A 20,160-nucleotide genomic window follows, 5' to 3' on the forward strand; every position below is an offset into this window, starting at 1 on the left:
TTTTAACTTTAGACTATGACATCATCCAGTTGGAGAATCTCAAACACATTTGAAACATTGAGCCAAATTTAGAACTATATTTTGTTCGCCTTATTGCTAGGAGACGCATGATTCTGAATGAGGTTGTTGTGTTCGAAAATTACAAGTCTTTTAGTGTCTGATCTTCAGTTGTTCAATGAATGATGCCCTGTTTTATCTCTGTAGCCATTTAAAAAGTCTGCAAATGTTTGATGCCTAATGTTTTAAAATATGTTAAGATTGTAAAAGTCGTGTCACTCTAATTTGCGACTACTCTTATGTTCACTTTTTCATGCATCAAACATGCATTATGTCAAGGATAAAGATGAAACTAATAAATATTCGATGGCAATGACAACAAGCACTTCAGTGAAGGATCACACATGTCAAACATGGCTTTATTTTAACCTCCATGAGACAGCAGAGCTTCTTTGCTAACTAAAATTCTCTACATATCTGAAAGATGACCGATATATATTTTTGTCCCAAGGGCAAAGTGATGAGAAGAAGCCAGAACTGCTGTGCAAGAAGGCACACTCTTTTATCTCAGAGCAGTTTATCCATGTGAATGCACATAGAGATGATAATTGGACTTTTTGATGGTATCTTTTAAATTCTGAAATCCATTTAACACTTTTCACACTTTGACGCAAATGGAATGGAGTCAAATCTTTTCGTTTTCCTTTTTTTCACCAGAGAGCCCATTTCTTAAAGTGATGCTATCTTCAACTTCATCTCTGTATATACTCTGCTGAGGCTGACTAGTTATTCTTAGGGAAAAGTACTACATCCACATTATTTTGTAGATTACATCAGATTTAGACATCCCAAATCGTTTATATGTCAGTCTGTCCAGTGTGTTGTGCAGATCCTTAACGGTGGACATTTACACCTGTTGCTGGCAATTGTTTTTCAGCTTCCTCTCTTCATGTGCCCACTCAACCTTCTGAGAAATGTGCCTGACCTTTCTCAAGAATGTTCCAGGTAGTATTTTCTGCCTTGTGTTGGATTATTATAGCATCATGGACAAGTGTTCAGAAGGGTTAAAGGGTCTTTAAAAAGTCCTGCCTCATCATCACAACATACTGCACATTTTAAAACATGGACATGTCAATTGGTTTTGTAAATATAATGGGGCTCCACAACCTTATTGGTTGTTTGGTGGCTTGAGCCAGAGATTATCTTACTCTAGAGAGATGAGAGGGTCTGTATTACTTACTATTGGAGAAGTGTAATGGTCAACATGGATCACTTGTGTTCCTAGTAGTTCCTAGTCATATCAGCCATACCAGACCCGGAGATCGACTGAATGGATTCAAAAACTGTCAAACTCAACTGTTTAACTCTAGGGGAGTTGGAAAATGAGCCCATTTTCAAAAAAAGTGGAGTGTTCCTTTAACAACCAATCACCAATGGGCTGAAATAGTTATATCCAAAAGTACTGATTAGTGAAAAACTAACTAAACTTTAATGTACATTTTGAAATAACTCCAACATTCTTAAAAATATATTATTTTGTGTTCAACAAAAAAAAAAGAAACACAATTTGAAGTTAAGTAAATTATGACATAATTTTAATTTTATGGTGAACAATCCATTTAATATTTTTGTGGAATCCATGATACATTTGTTTTCAGGATACTTTATTGAATTTGAATATAATTTTTTGTAACAACTGTCTTTAAAATCATGTTTGACCCATTAAAATGAGTAATTAAAAGAGTAATTCTTCACATTTCTGTTGTAAATCTAAAATAAATTCTTAGGTAAAGACATTAATCGAAGAACTGATAAAACTGGCTCCAATTTGCTGAAACAATCTGACCTGGTGGAATAAAGAAAATCTAGGCATACAGTGTTGTTGCACTAAAGGCCTCCCAGTTGCAGCAATTACAGATTTTTGTTTTTATATATGTGACCCTGGAGCACAAAACCAGCCATAAGGGTCAATTTCTCCAAATTAAGATCTATACATAATTTGAAAGCTGAATAAATAAGCGTTCCATTGATTTACGATATACAACTATTTGAAAATCTAGAATCTGAGTAAATAAATATTGAGAAAATAACCTTTAAATCTGTCCAAATTAAGTTCTTAGCAATGCATATTTCTAATCAGAATTAGGTTTTGATATATTTACAGGAGGAAATTTACAAAATATCTTCATGGAACATGATCTTTACTTAATATCCAAATGACTTTTGGTGTAAAAGAAAAATCGATAATTTTGACCGATGCAATGTTTTTGTTTTTGGCTATTACTAAAAATATACCCTGGTTTTGTGGTGCAGGGTCACATATAAATAGGCCTATACATGCTGCGTATGCAATCTGTGTCCATGGTGTGGATTGCTCTGAGTTATGAATGTACTGCTATTTAATTGTGCCATCTCCCCCTACCATTCATTACTCCGACATAATATTTCAGGTTAATGGCGCGTATGCCGAGTTTCACAATACTGTAATCTTAGGAACACACAGCTCTGTAAACCATCTGTCTAGTTGTTATTGTGACGACAGACACAGACTTCACTGCTTAGACAGACAACCTTTCCAAGATCAAAACTGAAGTCACATTTAGATGGATTGGGCAGTTTCACAGCTTGCTGGTGCATTAAATCTGGGGTTTATGCTATGCAGCATAATGGCATAAGGGGGCCTGACACAGACGTGCTTGGATTTCAACACATCAAATGATTGTCTTTCTTATCTGAATTGATCTATTATAACTAATATAAAAAGTAATTTTAAAGGCCTTATTATCCCCTGCTTTCCAAAAGCATTCCTCCGGCTCTCTCTTTGTTGGCCAAAACAGTCCCACAACTGAATCGTAGAGGTCTAAACCAACAGTATGTGTTTGGATAGGAGACCAATGGATGAAAATGTCTTCCAAATGTGTAATGTTTCACTCCATGCTAAATTTGGTGTGAAATGGATAATCGTGCCTGACTCTGAGTGTTACAGTTTTTACTCTCTTATTCCCCACCTTATGTTCCGGCATTAATTTGAATGCCTCATTTAGTGCTGTATGTTTCTTATAATTAAATCCATCATTAAAATGTATTAACTTTAAACTGTTGCTTCTGTCCAAAATCCATAATAACGTTTTATCCAATGAAAGTTGTGGAAGTCGTGGCCTGGTGGTTAGAGAATCGGACTCCCAATCAAAGGGTTGTGGGTTCGAGTCTCGGGCCGGCAGGAATTGTGGGTGGGGGGAGTGCATGTACAGTTCTCTCACCACCCTCAATACCACGACTTATGTGCCCTTGAGCAAGGCACTGAACCCCCAACTGCTCCCCGGGTGCCGCAGCATAAATGGCTGCCCACTGCTCCGGGTGTGTGTGTTCACTGCTCTGTGTGTGGGCACTTCGGATGGGTTAAATGCAGAGCACAAATTCTGAGTATGGTTCACCATACTTGGCTGAATGTCACTTCACTTCACTTATGAAAAGTCGATCCCCTTCTCACATCAAAACCCACTGACATATTTGATTAAAACTGTTTTGGACTTTTCAATAGTGCTTGATCTCTGCAAATTTCTCTCCTGATTCAGCCAAGATGACTTTTTCATTGGAGAAAGCTATATTATGTGTAAATTATTTATGGAAGGTATTTTAGCTGGAATCAGCAGTTTGAACTTTATCACTTCTTAATAATGGATTAGTTTACAAACAAAGCTTTTGACTCCACACAACATTAATTTATGGACTGTAGTATCGTGGATTACTGTGATGTTTGGACTCTCATTCTGACGGCCTCCAGTCACTGTAGAAGATGTGTTGGTGCTAAATTTCTCCAAATCTGTTTTGCTAAAGAAACAAACTCATTTACATCTTGGATGGCCTGGGGGTGAGTATTTTTTCAGCACATTTTCATTTCTGTGTAAACTATCACTTTAAAACAAATTAACCAGTAATTGGATTGACCTTTACTTTTAGGTCTGTCATATTACAGAGAGGGAGGAAAGATCGGATGTCCATTCAGAAATCAATCGCACTGCACAGTACAAATGATCATCTTATAAAATCCAATAAGCCAGTCATTGCTTTGCACTGTGACACTCAGAATTTAAGTTGCTTTTCTTCAGTGTCACGAATATAAACGTGACACGTTATGATATGCTGATACAGGCAGTTCTAACGAGGGACTGCTTGTAAGTCTCAGGACTACCGCGATGCTTTTAGAAAACGTATGGTATATTGAAAATAGTCTAATACGCAGACCAATGATAGTCTTATATTGAATGACTGGGCAGGCGATTGTGGGTGTGGCAGACTAGCAGGTAGTGACCAGTCAGGCAAAAAAATTAAAAATAATAAAAAATTATTTCACTTTCAGTGGTGGGGGCTGGGCGTTCGACCGTGTTGCTGATTATAGGGGGTGCGTTTCCAAAAAAGATTATTTAGCTAATTATGGTAGTTAGTAGTTTCACTGAAATATAAGGATAACGACGGAATTTGCGACCATAGTTGCTTTTGGGAAAGGCATCCCAGTCTTATTTTATTAACTTTAACACCACTTTGTTATGTATTTTTTGAAAATAGTTGATTTCGAAATACAACATGATACAAATCAGAAGTCTATTACTAGTTAATACCCAACAATCAGCATTTTGCTTTAATAAGCATTAACCAATATTTAAAAAAATATAATGTTTATTAATTCAAATACATCCCAGTTCTTTATTTACTTGTTAGTATTTTGTATTATAATTATTATTTGTTTATTTCTGTGATTGAAAGGAAGCCCCGTTGGCCTGACACCTCATTTTCGCCTGGAAAGTCTCCGCCCTAATGCTAGTCTGAGGCCGTCGGCTTCCTCCAAAGCGCTTGGCACTCCAAAGCTGCTAAATGTTTCTTCTATTCTGTTGTATTTCCTACAGAAAATAGGAAAATATATATTATTCGAGGAAGTAAATATCATTGTGGAGTGGAAAAGCCGAGGGATACCCTTCTGTCGGATTTGCATCGGCGTTGTGGCACATTTGTTCAGTACTTTAGCTCGAGAAGCTAACGCTAGCGGTTGACGAGAGTGGAAGCATCGGCAGGAGTAAGACGAGCCCTCCCTCCCCCCAACACTTCCCGTGACCTAGTTATGCGTGAGCTGACCGTTATGTTTGCCTCTTTAGATTGTTGAAGTGGTCATATGAGTCATTAAAAGTTTTAATTTTGCAGAGTGGAACTGCAGCTCGGTGGGGGATGGGCGCTCTGGTGTCTCGCGCAGTGAACGCGAGATGGATGTTGACAACAACTAGCTTTTATTTAACCCACTAGTTAGCTGCGTTGCTATGGAAGCAGCCACGTGTTGGAACTAGAATCGAGATTTTTTGCATTTGTTTGGGGAGTCTGTTGTTTCCGGTGACGTTTATCCACGATGTGTATTAGCCGTGACCTAATAATCGAGTGACATGCAGTGGCGCTTCCGGCAGAGTGACAGTTTGCGATCAGATTGGTTTTTAATTAGGTTTTATTAACTAAATATATTGATGTGTTTTACTGATTATTTAACTTAATGACGTGTTAGAACTCTACCCTTCAATACGACTTGAAAGGGGAAAATTTAGTCGACCTGTTGAAGAGATTGAAATGAAGTCAATAACAGAACCAAAGGGTTTAACGATGAAGTTTTATTATTATAGCAGCTGTCAAAGAAGTGCTGTATTATATTGCTTTGTTTATTATAGCCTGCACAAGATAATTTAGCTATTTGATACACAAATACAATTAGATTAAAACAAGTTAGTTAATTAATAAGTGTAATAGTTAAGTACTATTTATTTTTATTATTTTCCCAAATAATATTTCTTTTTCAAACTATAAATAAAGCAACAACAACAACAAAAAGTGTAAACATCAGTGGACAATGTCCTTTTCACAATATTTTTGATTGATTTTGATTTAGTATTATGCACATCTTATTTATTTTCTATATCAGGCATTGGTCAGCCATGAAGCCCGTATCGGTCACCAGTAGTAGTTCTTCACAAGTATCATTCTGGAGGTTTCAGAGAGTTGTTTTAGGTTGATTGATCTCAGCACTGGCTGCCGTGATTGGATCCAGTTCAGTCAGATCCAGAGTTGCACTACAGCAAAAGCAAAATAGGTCACAACCTGCCAGAATCCTTGTTTCTGATATATAACTGTCTGTGTGAACTTGAACCTTATGTGATCTCTATGTAGTTATATGATTATTATATTTTGTGATGATGAGTACTTTATGCTTATGCTTGAAATGGGGGAATAGAAGAGCTACATTAGTTTATTTAGAAAAGATAAAGCACAGTGAATGGCTTCCTAGAAATATCCAGGAATGCTGTTGTTGTTGTTTATACGTCTTATATGTATGTATGTATGTATGTGTGTGTGTGTATTTTTGGTCATACTTAACTCTTAATTATTTTATTCTCTAGAAATTGCTTTATACAAGTACAATCACTGTTGAATTAATAAAAAAAACAATCAATATCCAGAAATCTGAAAATATGATAATAACAATAACAGTTTTTCTCTAAACTATGGTATGTGTAGATGAATTACCATTTGTTTACAGATAAATGAGTCTAACGTTAAATGAGTCAGTTGTTAGCTGAGTTAATGTACTTGATGAGAAAACAAACTTTTTCACTTGTATTCTGTTAAACTGTTGCCTCTTCTTGATTAAAGACAAAACTAAAAGACTGACTTTAAATCTGATTGTATCTAATACAATGGTGATTTTATTGACAGGCTGATTTGACTTTGCTCCCATGAATGGCAAGAGTATGAGCCTCTAATCAACACCTGGTATCATGGTAAGCACGTGTGACACTATATTAACAGAAATCCTTAAAATAATAATAATTTCTTCTTGTTAAGCCATAAATATCCTTCATTGCGTTAAAACAATAGCTTGAAAAGGTCTTACATTTGTGTAATTGTGTGGGTGATAAGTATGAGTTTTGGATAAAAGATTTGAATGTAAAGACATTTAGCCTGACAGATCTTACACTGCTTAGGAGTCTTTTATTGTGTTGTGTAAGCCAATGCAATTTTATTTGATTGTGTGAATAGACAAACCGTTGCATTTTCAGGGCTGTTGACACGTCGTAAACAACAGGGAGTCCTGTCATATGATGGGATGCTGTTTTATGTAAAGGCTTATTAGGCTATGAAAGAGGCTTAAATACCAAACAAGAGGTTGAATGAGTGATTTCCACTTGCAACTCTTCCCATCACAATATCCATCCCTACTGTGTAACTTCCTAAAAATTCTTTCCAGTGGTGAGCAAATGAGTGGAAAATCTCCCCAGGGTTCAAATAATCTTCCATGAAAAAGTTCAGTCGAGGAGGTCATATTCAGTTCTCTGTTTGGTTAAAAAGTTTGCATTGTTAATGTTGACTGAGAGCAGGTCTACTACATATTTTGTATGGTCCAAAATTAACTTTTAAACTTACCCAGTCAAGGTTGCTAGATGATTAAAAACAATTGTACAAGCCTGACAGATTTACTAGTAAATATTATTTGTTTGTCTTTAAATTAAACAATTATTTAAAGTCAAGTCCTAAAGATGGCTGTTTTGCCGAAACGCGTAGGTTTACTTTTAACAAGTTGTGATGATTTAAGCCCAGTTTATTAAAGGCTTTTTATCCTAACACGTGAGTTCCTTGGAAGTATTTCGTCCTCATAATTTGATGTTTACCTTCATCACATGCAATGAGCACCAGGGACTATATAAAGACACCGTGTAGCACTCTCTGCTTCCGCTCATTTCAAATCTGTGATTGTATGTGTTTTATGTCAGGACGTTTTAAAATATATCATTTTAACTTTATTGTATAGTTTTTCACTTTATCGAAAAGAAAAAAAAAGTGTTAAAGCATCAGGCAAAATTAAAATCACAGGAAAAGAAAACCAAACGTAAGTAATGTGCTTGTCTTATTAAGTGACATTAAAAACAGAACTGGTATTTTAGAATAGAATTGTATCAGCTACAAGTAGTTAGTTAACACTAGTGAAAAAATTGGTAATGTTGGAAATATACAATCTAAATTAACTGTTTTCTGTGTTAATATATTTCATAATGTAATTTAATCATTTGATGGAAAATCAGCAGTATTGCTGTTTGGCAGAAAAAAAGGAGCATTTATTTGAAATAAATTTGTTTTATTTTAACATTTCTTTTTTGATCAGTTTAATGTGTCTTTGTTGAATTTCTTTAAAAAGCAAGTTGGTGTAAATGTCCAGTACTGTCCAAAGCTCTCTGCTGTTGGTGAAGCACAGTAACAATGTGTCTTTGTTTTCCAGGCTTCACTCTCGCCCTGACCTCTTGGTTCACCCAGGATCCAAAATGAGCATAAGCAGTGATGAGGTCAATTTCCTTGTGTACAGATACTTGCAGGAGTCAGGTGTGTATCTGTTCATCATCTGCAGACTCACCTCTGTATTTGAGCAAGCAGCACATGCTCTGTGTATATCCTGTTTCATATTGCATGCAGTGTCAGGTTTTTGCCCTGTGCCATGTTTATTTCCTAGGAACTAATTAGTGGTTCGACCTCCTAACATCCCACACAGAACACCCTCGTATCCACATCACAGCATACTAAAAACCACTCAAGACAAAACCAACTGCATGGTAAATACCTAGCAGTTATCCACAACACACTCAACATTTTTGGGCAAACATCTCTCAGTGGAAAATCTCTCAGTGGATTTTCACTATATAGCAAAAATAATTTACGCAGTGATGCTGTGTCAGGCACCAACACACACTAGAGTTTACGGTTCTCCCTTGTTGGTAAGGGAAAATATATCTGTGCTGCAGGAAAGTGGAGTAGATTTTGTTTTTACATGTTGGATTTATTATTATTTATGTGTTGAATTACACTTTTTAAAAGATGCTGCAGAGCGTGATGTCATATCAGAACCTCTGCAACATCTGAAGAAAGAGCACTGTTTGACATTATTAAGTCATCTAGTGTGGAATTTAGTTCCATATGCAAATGATTTACTCGCAATGAATGGAGTAAAACGTACCATGTATAAAAAAAAAAATTACGTGTACCAATACACATGATAGATTGAAAAGTATCATTGATGTACTATATTTTTTTGTTAATATTTTGAGTTTTTTTATTTTATATTTTCTGGATTCGCTTGAATTTTTGTTAGTTTTAGTAATTTTGTTGTGTTGTGGAATTTGTATTTTTCATTGGCAACTTGCTGAAATATAAAACATGGTCCCTTTTTTTTTTTTTTTCAGAAAATAGTCTCATTAGTTATTGTCTCATGAAAATAGATTTTTTTTTAATGGTTTTAGTTTATGATAATAACCCTGGTTTGAAGTCCGCTCCCTGTCAGTCGACCAAATTGGATCAGGAGTACGGTTTTTGATTGTGTAACATTTTTACATTTTTTATATTGACCTTGTACCAAAATACCAATACTTTTTACCTCACTATTCACAAATACTTGTTCCTAAATGGTAACAAGTGCTGTCTTCCTTCCCCCTGCAGGCTTCTCCCACTCAGCGTTCACCTTTGGCATAGAGAGCCACATCAGCCAGTCCAACATCAACGGCGCTCTGGTGCCCCCTGCTGCCCTCATCTCCATCATCCAGAAAGGCCTGCAGTATGTGGAGGCTGAAGTCAGCATCAATGAGGTCAGTGCAGTTATGGTTACCAGATATTCCCAGTTTCCCCATTAAATATTTAAGAAAAAAAAAAATTAGCTCAACCTTTTTGTACCTGTTGTGTAATGTGGTCACAGGACGGTACCCTGTTTGATGGACGACCGATCGAGTCGCTGTCTTTGATTGATGCAGTGATGCCAGATGTGGTGCAAACGAGGCAGCAGGTGTATAAGGATAAGCTGGCTCAGCAGCAAGCTGCCGCTGCCAAGAACGGAGAGAGCACAGCTAATGGAGAAGAGAACGGATCTCACACGCTGTCTAGTAAGCTCACGCCCCACATTTACTTTGTTGAAACTGCCAGAGTTGTTATTATTTAGTCCATAAGACAGCTGAACATGTGACTTCACCAGGAAACACAGAAAATATAATTGTCAGCATTTCCTCACCATCATGAGGGTTTTTCACACTTATTTATTAATAATTAACTATAAACCCCTGGTCGTTCTCAACCCTAGCCATTTAAGATAATCCTGGGTTATTGTTCTCTCTGTTTCATACTGTTCAGTCTTTACCCTGGGTAAAAATGGAGACTTTCTAAAATGCTGCAGGCCCAATTTTAGTTTGAAAACTTCGGGTTTTAAATTTTAGTGTATATGGACCAAAACTGAGACTTTTCAAAATGATGGAATGGCTGCCCACATTCGTTCAGCATATCCTTGATGACCATGTTAACAATAACTACATGGTCATTGTTGTCCCTGCATGAATGGTCACGTGACATAAAAAAACAAAAACAAAAAAAACAGTATCATTGAAGATATTCGTGATGCATTATAGAATATATATAGTTTTTTCCCCTCCACTAATAATGTCACATAGCACTGAAAGTGTTTCTGCCTCTTCCTTTTACAGACCACCACTCAGACATGATGGAGGTGGACAGGGCGGTGGAGATCCCAGCCAGTAAAGCTATGGTGCTGCGGGGCCATGAGTCTGAGGTCTTCATCTGTGCATGGAACCCTGTCAGTGATCTGCTGGCCTCTGGGTCAGTATTAAACCAAAGCCACAGTTTATTTTCTCATAAAGTGAATTTTAAATCAAAGTTCTATCATGAAATTCTAGATTGTGCAGGCTGATAGTTGGATAGATTGGTTTCTTTCGCATTACCAGCCAATGAGTTTGCTTCTCAACATTTAAATTCTTGGCTGGAACTTGCATTAGCAGTTGCAGTGCACTTTAGAAACCCTCCACCTTCCCCAGTTCCACCTGTATAGATCTGAAGCTAAGCAGGGTTGAGTCAGGTTAGTACCTGGATGGGAGACCTCCTGGGAAAACTAGGTTGCTGCAGGAGAGACCAGCAGAGGGTGTTCATCCTGTGGCCTGTGTGGGTCCTAATGCCCCAGTGTAGTGATTGGGACACTATACTGCAGGGGCCTGTTGCACCAGCTAGACGTAAAAAAACTGGGCGTAAGTCCTACGCTGGGCTTTGCAACGTCCAGCTTTATGATAAATATTTACACCTGTTGCACCACGATCAGGCGCAACTACGTCCGGCGTAGACACATTCTCCCGCATCTATCTGAGATGACGTTCATGCCAGAATTACTACAACTACTAACATATAACTGAATTGCTTAAGACATCATAACAAGTGAAGCCACCGCGCCATGATTTCATTGAGTAAACATTTCCTCACAAGTCCGCTTTTTTAAATCTGAAGTCTCCCTGCACATTCCCATGACAGATTTAATCAAGGTTAAGTCAAATATAATAAATTTAATACAACTGCTTCTCTTTAGAGTTATTTTTTATAGCTGACTATCAAGTTTATTTACAATGAATGTCTTTCCTGAGGTAAATGTGACTTTACGTGACACTTTGTGTTTTACTAGCGTCTTTCTGTGGCTGAAAAAAACACGTTTATGGTTTATATTTTGTATTTATATTTATAATTTGAAAGCTGACCATTTATTTCTGATTTAAAATAAGCAAGCGCAAAGCTTTTTGCAATTATTGGAAAGCAGGCACGCTACAAATAATGAATGGAATTAAAAGACATTAAATAGCCTATTTCCAAGCATTTACGCTGTCCAATATGTCAAATGGTTCAGTTTCTTTTAATAATCCCAGTTAATATATAATATTTTACTGCATAATTATTAGGCTACATGATATACATAAATATATTTTGTATTCAATACTGTCGGCAGTGTGGAAGGCTATATCGATCTTCGCGTATAATATTGCTTACCCTTCCCGAAAAGGCAAGTCCATAAGCATTACAGTTCACGCCTGCAGTAAGAATTAACTAACGGACGTGAATCCTGAAAACGAATAATGTCCGAGCAAATCGTGACTTTTCACTTTACACCTATCTCTGACTAGGCGTAAGATTTAGTCTCAGACGCAGCACTACGCCGAGATGGTGCAACGGGTATAAATTTACGCATGACTTAAAGTGGATTTTACGTCCAGCCTAGTCTTACGACCGGGTGTATGTCCATAAACGGGGTCTTCAGGGGTCTTCAGCTAAACTTGCTTGTGGTCCAGTAATGAACCCTCCTTACCAGCAGAGGTCTGGACAGTTACATAGGCCTACCTAAAAACATGAACATGTTTTTACCGGACCAGGGTATCTCCAGGATATTTAAGACTTTTTAAGACCGCTTTTTAAGATCTTCTCAAATAAAATTAAAATGACTGTAAAAAGCATGATTTAGATACATGATACATGTTTTTTTTATTATTATTATTAATGTTACATTTCAGCCTTTACATTTTTTTTTAAGATAATTGAAGCAAAGGTATCAATTATTATTTTATTAATTTAAACTATTATAAATCAATTATTATAGCTTATTAATTAAATAAATATGCTAATATAATGCTATTAACACCTCCGCGTGTTTACTGCTTAAAAACATGGGTCGATTTTTCACATTGGTCTGAACAAAAACAGAGTTTTTGTAAACTTTCTCAGAGTTGTCATGACAGAAATCCAATTATTGCTTTGCTTGTCTTGGCTTAATGTCTTGTACATTTTTGTTGGAATTCATCTCTGTTTCCTCGTTTCCATCAGCTCTGGAGACTCAACCGCACGGATCTGGAACCTGAGTGAGAGCAGCACAGGAGGATCCACTCAGCTGGTGCTGCGGCACTGCATTCGGGAGGGGGGGCAGGATGTACCCAGTAACAAAGACGTCACCTCACTGGACTGGAATGTGAGTGCTGGGACTAGCGCTTATGAACTGAAGTAACCCTGCTTGCAACTTTTATGTCTGAGCTCTCGCTTTTCCATGCTCTTCATACACCGAACATATTAATCAAATTCATATTTCTGTTTATTGTGTTGGACAGAGTGAAGGTACACTTCTTGCCACAGGATCCTATGATGGCTTTGCCAGGATATGGACTAAAGATGGTGAGCTTTATTAACTCCCTAATCATTAACATCAATTGAATGACAAAATCCTGTTTATCTAATAATGTCCCATAACCGCCAGGTAATCTTGCCAGTACACTGGGGCAGCACAAAGGTCCAATATTTGCTTTAAAGTGGAATAAGAAAGGAAATTTTATCCTCAGCGCTGGTGTTGATAAGGTACAGTATAATCTTATGTGATTATATCATATTCCGTCAAGATAAGATGATGAGGCAAAGTTGAAATGCTAATGGGAATGTGCGCCTTTCAGACCACCATTATTTGGGACGCCCACACAGGAGAGGCCAAGCAGCAATTTCCATTCCATTCAGGTGTGTAAGAAAAAAATCATATATTTTCCCAAAACTAACCTTGACATTATTGCTTATTCAGTTGAGAAATGGGGGGAAATACACTAATTAATGCACATTAATAAACGTATACATGACAGGTTTTCTCAGCCGTATTGTTTGTTATGTGAACTGTAAAATCTTCAGAGAAAGTATTTCGGTAAATGATTAGCTGTGAGATTCTTTTTAAACCCCCACTGAGAAGGGTTCTTCATTATGGATATAAATCTATCTTTGGTTTGAAGGTCGAAAACTTTGTTCTTGTCATCCAAATGAACCGATTGTACATTAGCTAGTTTCAAAAGAATGGTCAAGAATAATGTGGTTTTCATTTGCCCCCTGCAGCTCCAGCTCTGGACGTGGACTGGCAGAGCAACAACACGTTTGCCTCCTGCAGCACAGACATGTGCATTCACGTGTGTAAACTGGGCCAGGACAGACCAGTCAAAACATTCCAGGGCCACACAGTAAGCCACTTACAGTAGATATTCTAATAGTGTGTGGATATACTTAAAAACTCAATTAAAATATTATTTTGTTATATCTTCATTGATATTTACTTATTTTACTTTTTGGAATCACAGAAACCCTAAATGTGATATTTTAACCCTGTAAAGCCAGACATTTGAAGTCAATATATTTATTTATTTAAATCAAAGTGTCTGTAAAAGCATGTTCTTTATACATCACATTTGAAATATTTCTTTAAAAAAAAATCTAAAGTAAAATCCTTTTGGTGGTCAGAGCAGTGCCAACAAAGGATGAAACCAGTGAAATTATATTAAAAAAATTATAAATGTGTGAATGTATTTATTATGAATATTTAATTTATTTTAATATAATGTATGCAAATATATGTAAAAAATATTGTGTATAAATAAAATTATGTTGGCAAAAACATTGTTACATCTTAATAAAGTGGTCTTTAAGTTTTTAACAACACCTGCTATAGTATTTTTAATAGACATTTTAAATTTTGTTTTTAGATTGTATTATGTATAAATTAAGTAAAAAATTGTACTTTCAAATATCAATTTAAAATGCATTTACATTCCTCAATTTGGCAGTTGCTTTTATCAAAGCGACTTGCACTGCATTCAAGTGACATATTTTAAGTTCATGCATTATGTGGGAATCGAGCCTATGATCTCAGCGTTGCTTGCACCATGCTCTGCTGTTTAAACTATAACTTTTTGCAATAATATAAAATTAGTTTTTGCCATTACGATATTGGCAAAGATTTTGCAGTTGCGATAGAGGACATTTTGGAAGTTATATTAAAATTCTTCCTTCTTGAAGACAATGGATAAGCAAATATGCATCAAATCTGATAGATACATACAGCATTATAGCGTTAAGCATGCTAATTGATAACATCACAGATGATTTGCACTCCTTTATTTTCAGAATGAAGTCAATGCAATCAAATGGGATCCGACTGGGAATCTCTTGGCCTCCTGCTCTGATGACATGACGCTAAAGGTAAGATACAAACAACTAGCCATCTCTAGTTTGATGATTTAGATCTTTACTAGTGTTTGCATTGTTAACTTGGAGTGTGTTAATGTTGTGTTTTCTATTGAACGTTAGCTTTGGAGCATGAAACAGGACACTTGTGTTCATGACCTTCAAGCCCACAGTAAGGAGATCTACACCATCAAATGGAGCCCAACTGGCCCTGGATCCAACAACCCCAATGCCAACCTCATGCTGGCCAGGTACACAAACAGCCACCATCACTCTTCACTTGAAAATCTGTTCAGATGTTTAGACAATTTTTTTTTATTTGTGTATGTAGCTATGCACTTTGAGCAGCAGTTTTTTCTTATTTTCTGCCTAAAGTGCATCATTTGATTCAACGGTGCGTCTGTGGGATGCAGAGTGTGGTTCCTGCATCCACACACTGACCAAACACCAGGAGCCTGTCTACAGCGTGGCATTCAGTCCAGATGGACGGCACCTGGCCAGCGGTTCCTTCGACAAGTGTGTCCATATCTGGAACACGCAGGTACTGTAGGCTATTGTGAAGATAATGATTTTTAAAAGAAGTCTCTTATACTCTCCCAAGGCTGTTGAGTAAAAAAAAAAAAACTGTAATATTGTGAAATAGTATTACATTTTATAAATACTGTTTTCTAAGTTTATATATTTTAACGTAATGGCAAAGATGAACATTCCGCATCATTACTCCAGTCTTCAGTCACATGATCTTTCAGAAATTTTAAATACCTCATGACCCACTGACTAAAAACTCTTTGGTTCTCACACGGCATAAGTAGACGACTTTCACCTGATCATGTTGATGTACAAGTTTGTTTGTTTGTTTGTTTTTTCATCAAGAATATGTGAAACAATGCAAACACGATAACCATGCCGACTTGAGTGTATGCTTTATAACCTTTTTTTTTCTCATTCATTTTTCTTTTTTTGCAAAATTTTTTTATGTTTTCACTTAGCTGAAATTAAACAAAAATTAAAAAAATTTCAAATTAAACAAAATCAGGATAGCCTTTATAATTTGAACCTGATAAGATTGTTCAGAAATGGTGTAAAAATAATGTTTGATTAAAACAGTAATATCTTTCTAATTAAACGTCATTGAAAGAATCGAATATTCGTTTTTTTATGAGCTCAAATATTCGAATGCAATATTTTTGAAAAATTCCCACCCCTACTTAGGAGTATCAGACTTACATTAATCATTGATTGAAGATACAGGGCCCTATTATAACGATCTAAGCGTATGGTCTAAAGCGCACGGCACAGGTGCACTCATGGCGTTTCCGAATCCACTTTTGCTAGTATAACGAAGGGAAAAACGTTTGCCGTTCCCAACGCATGGTCTAAAAGGTTTGTCCCTATTCTCTTAATGAGTGATGGGTGTGTTTTGGGGCATAATGTGCAATAAATCAATCAGAGTCTCATCTCCCATTCCCTTTAATAGCGAGTTGCGCTCGTGCCATGGCGGATTCGCTATTTAAACGGCAGAATTTTAAGGCGCACAGACTAAATGTGTCTTCACAGAGCAAACGGATCTGGTCATGCGTGAGCAAATAGGTAGGCTAATTCTGATACACGCAGTGACTATCCATTATGAAATGTATGACACTTTTATATTTATGAGGCCTACACAATAAATAAAATTTAGTTACAAATTAAATTTATTCATTTAGCAGATGCTTTTATCCAAAGCGACTTACAGTGCATTCAGGCAACAGTTTTTAACTGTGTTCCCTGGGAATCGAACCCACAACCTTGCGCTGCTAACGCAACGCTCTACCACTTGAGCCACAGGAACACTTAATATTGCAATCCTTTAATCTTTAATATTTGGCATGTTTGTGTGCTGCTGCGCGTCCCTGTGTGTAATAAGCAAAATGAATGCGGCTTTGTGGACCCGCCCGGAGGCGCATTTTCTACTAACACGCTCTTTTAATAAAACATTTTTAAAAATTGCATCATTGACCTTAGATTTTAGACCAGGTTTGAGTTGGTCTTTGGCACAGTCTATTTTTAGTTCCTCAAAATAGTATGTGCCAACAATGCACCTGAACACACCTCTTTTTTGAGACCAGTATGCCCATGGGCGCATAAATGGGCGCAAATGCATTTGATATTTAAACAACACAGCGCAGTACATGGAAATGAGAACTGTGTCGGGCTGAAACTACCAAAAACACTTGCACTGCTACTTGCGCCACATTGCAGCGGGTGTATGATAGGGCTCACAGTTTTCAGCTGCTGCCCATTAAACAGCCTGGCTGATATATTGATCTGTCACTCTGCTGCATTGCATGACTCGTGTTCTTAACTTGAGTCTCAATTTCTGCCCTACAGAGTGGTGCTTTAGTCAACAGCTACAGAGGGACGGGAGGGATTTTTGAAGTATGCTGGAACTCCACTGGAGACAAAGTGGGCGCAAGTGCATCAGATGGATCGGTGAGTTTCTATATTGCAAAGCAAAGTGTCACTTGAACGTCCTCTGGCTACTGTGAGGATACAGCATGGTTTTACACATGAGCAGCTCATTAGCCACTGGTATTTTCAGTACAGCACTGTTCGCAGTAAATGCTGCTCCACACACACCATCTCTGAATCTTTTTTCAGTTTATGTCACACTTATATGCATTTGAGAACACAACATGTGCCAGCAATCATACTTGTAACGAGAATTTCCAGCAGCAATTTCCAGGCCTGCAAAGTTTTGGAAAAATAAAGCTGGAAAGGTTTTGAAAAACTGTTTAATCAGGTCCTGGATTTCGGTGCATGATTGCACTTAGTTTGCATAGTTTTACTCATTTTTGTACTGGAATACTAATGTTAAACAAAATTCAGGTCCTGCGTTTAACTGATAATATTGGTTAACAAATGACAATATTAAGTGTGATATGTGATATGCTCTCTGCGTGGAGTAACTTCTTGGTGTAGTTGCAGCTTATACTTATTAAAACAAATAGACAATGAACAAGTAGCATTGACAGTCATTTATTTTAGTTAACATATGCTATGATAAATTTGAATAGATTTTTATTTTTATTGTAAAATAATGGAACATTAAGTCATGAATATGTCTCCAAAGTCTTGGAAAAAAGTCAAGGAGCTTTATTGGTAAAAATGTGTACAAACCCTGGGAATTCTACTACTACTACAAATAAAAATATATAAATAAAATATTGTATAGCCATATGAATACATAATCTGTGGAAGATATTTTTTCTGCCACTGGATAAAAAAAAAAATAATAATAGTTTCTCACAAATTATGATTTTTTTTTTCTTGCTGTTTTCAAAACTGCAAAAACTAGCAATTGTAACTTTCAGAAAGGTGTTCTGTCCCAAAAAATAAAAAGGCAAAATTTTGAAATGTGACATCACAATTACGAGTTACTTCATTTTTTTAATCCCATGGTGGAAACAAGTTTGCATAATATTAACAGAAATCTGGCTAAATTGTGCAGCCTTTCAAACAAGCACAGGAAATCTTTTTTTTTTTTTTTTTTTTTAAATCAATCATAATCACAATTTTTATCAGAAAAAATTAAGTTACATTTTTTTTCCTTTCAAATAGTGCAGCCCTAATTTTTAGGAGGTTTAACTTTTACCATTTACTGACCGGAAGTCATAACTTTTCTTCCCTTTCTCAGGTTTGTGTATTAGATCTAAGGAAATGATGCTGTTGCTGGGAAGCCATGGACCGACTATGAATGTGTGCACAGCCAAATTTACTGACTGTCCCTGGCCCATCATCATCATCCACTGCTGTAGTCCACGTGTGAGGCTCCAGACCAACGGTCCCTCAGCTCCATCATAACACAGACCCGTGATGCTTACCACACACACAAAATCAGCGTGCCTGAGAACTGTTATAAACAGACACGCTGGACACATGAGAAATACACCACAAATGCACACACACACCTCATTAGTTCCTGTGTGCGTCATTCCAAACCCAGAGGGCCGAGGTCCACGCCGCTGTCGTGAGCATATTGTACACGTCAGTGCTTCAGAGACGGTTTATGTGTAACTGCATGAGCTAAAGAGTAGAGCTGTTGAATATGGCCAACTCGTGGCCGTAAGATATCGACAATTCGGAGTATTGGCACTGTATGTTGAGTAGCTCTCCGACTTTGGAACTGTTCTCCAAAAATGCTCAAGGATTTTTTTTTTTTTTAAATACAGAGTTATAAGAGTACAGAAAGCCTGTTAAATTACTCTGCTATATTTTCTAAAACGAATGACCTGTGTTATTTTATACAACCTATGCAGCTTTGTGGTAAGACAAAACTGAACTTGCAGTGCATGAATGGGTGAAACTCATAGGTGAAGCCTGAACGTTTTAAAATATCTGATAGGCCCACCCTAAAAACACGACAGCACATTCACTGTCACTGTTACAGAAGACATAGCTGACAGGTTTTTCATTCCTTTTCCCTTTTTTTTGGGAGTTGGTGATTGTCCTCCTACAATGGTATTTGACATGACACCTCACTTAAAAATGTTTATTACAAAGATTTCTCCCTCAGATTAGATGACCTTTCTTTAGTGTTGCGTAGTGCTGTCATTTCTTGCTTTCCTACAGAGGTTGAGCTCTGACTCTCATTACACTTTCAGTGCTGCAGTGAACTGGTATGTGTGTGACTCTAACCGCTGCAGTCTGTGGCTTCATGTGAGTGACAGAATTATGGGTCGGTGGGATTTTTTTATTTATTTTTTTTTTTCGTTTCGTTCAGGCAGTGGGAGGTGGATGTGCTTTTCGACTCCTCTAGCTCCATAGTTCAGAGTCAGGATAAGGTGGTGCCCGTTTTGCTCCCTATTTTTGTTTGTAAAATGACGTCATTGCGCAGTGATGCAGAAACTGACGTGGAAAAACGTAACTGTGACCACAGGGATTTTTCCTTTTAGATGCTACTGTTATAAATGATGTAAACTCCATTGATGTTTGTCATTTTTCTCACAGTCTGGTTTCTTTAGGGTGACAGCACATTGATTTAAAGTTCGCTAGATGCTGTCAAGTGTCTTTATAAAATACCATTAGACAGTCATAGTCCAGAGATGCAGCTTTTCTCCAGCACACTCTTAATCTCGCCCCTCAGCACTTTATACATACTCCCATGAAACCCAATGAGCACTTAAATCGTTTTTTTATCTTTTGGACTGAAATTACTGACATTAGACATTTACTGGAATGAACCAGATCTTCTGATGATTATTAGAGGATGGGGCGGCTGGTTAAAACCTATGTAACAGTGTTTTTCTTTTTCTT

At 36.9% G+C, this 20,160-nt stretch overlaps 1 protein-coding gene across 2 annotated transcripts; it reads left to right on the plus strand.

Moving 5' to 3' along the window:
- The first annotated feature begins 4,802 nt into the window (after positions 1 to 4,802).
- On the plus strand, positions 4,803 to 20,087 carry LOC132155182 (F-box-like/WD repeat-containing protein TBL1XR1). Of its 2 annotated transcripts, none has more exons than XM_059564041.1 (16): positions 4,803 to 5,117; positions 6,745 to 6,809; positions 8,303 to 8,403; positions 9,511 to 9,656; positions 9,764 to 9,947; positions 10,539 to 10,671; positions 12,706 to 12,847; positions 12,984 to 13,047; positions 13,130 to 13,227; positions 13,320 to 13,380; positions 13,744 to 13,865; positions 14,806 to 14,880; positions 14,989 to 15,116; positions 15,241 to 15,406; positions 17,236 to 17,337; positions 18,542 to 20,087. In XM_059564041.1, the coding sequence occupies exons 3-16, from the start codon at positions 8,346 to 8,348 to the stop codon at positions 18,566 to 18,568; spliced, it is 1,506 nt and encodes a 501-aa protein (XP_059420024.1). In that variant the 5' UTR covers positions 4,803 to 5,117; positions 6,745 to 6,809; positions 8,303 to 8,345; the 3' UTR covers positions 18,569 to 20,087. The 2 variants fall into 2 exon arrangements, with proteins under 2 accessions (XP_059420024.1, XP_059420023.1); XM_059564040.1 differs by having other exon boundaries at positions 4,803 to 5,068.
- The last annotated feature ends 73 nt before the right edge of the window (positions 20,088 to 20,160 follow it).

The sequence above is a fragment of the Carassius carassius genome, chromosome 12 (assembly GCF_963082965.1).
Source record: "Carassius carassius chromosome 12, fCarCar2.1, whole genome shotgun sequence".
Taxonomy (NCBI): domain Eukaryota; kingdom Metazoa; phylum Chordata; class Actinopteri; order Cypriniformes; family Cyprinidae; genus Carassius; species Carassius carassius.

Coding starts and splice junctions, on each gene's coding strand:
- LOC132155182 (XM_059564041.1), top strand. CDS start 8,346: ATGAGCATAAGCAGTGATGAGGTCAATTTCCTTGTGTACAGATACTTG. Junction 13,048..13,129: donor CAGGATATGGACTAAAGATG/GTGAGCTTTATT, acceptor CATAACCGCCAG/GTAATCTTGCCAGTACACTG. Junction 15,117..15,240: donor GCCAACCTCATGCTGGCCAG/GTACACAAACAG, acceptor TTCTGCCTAAAG/TGCATCATTTGATTCAACGG.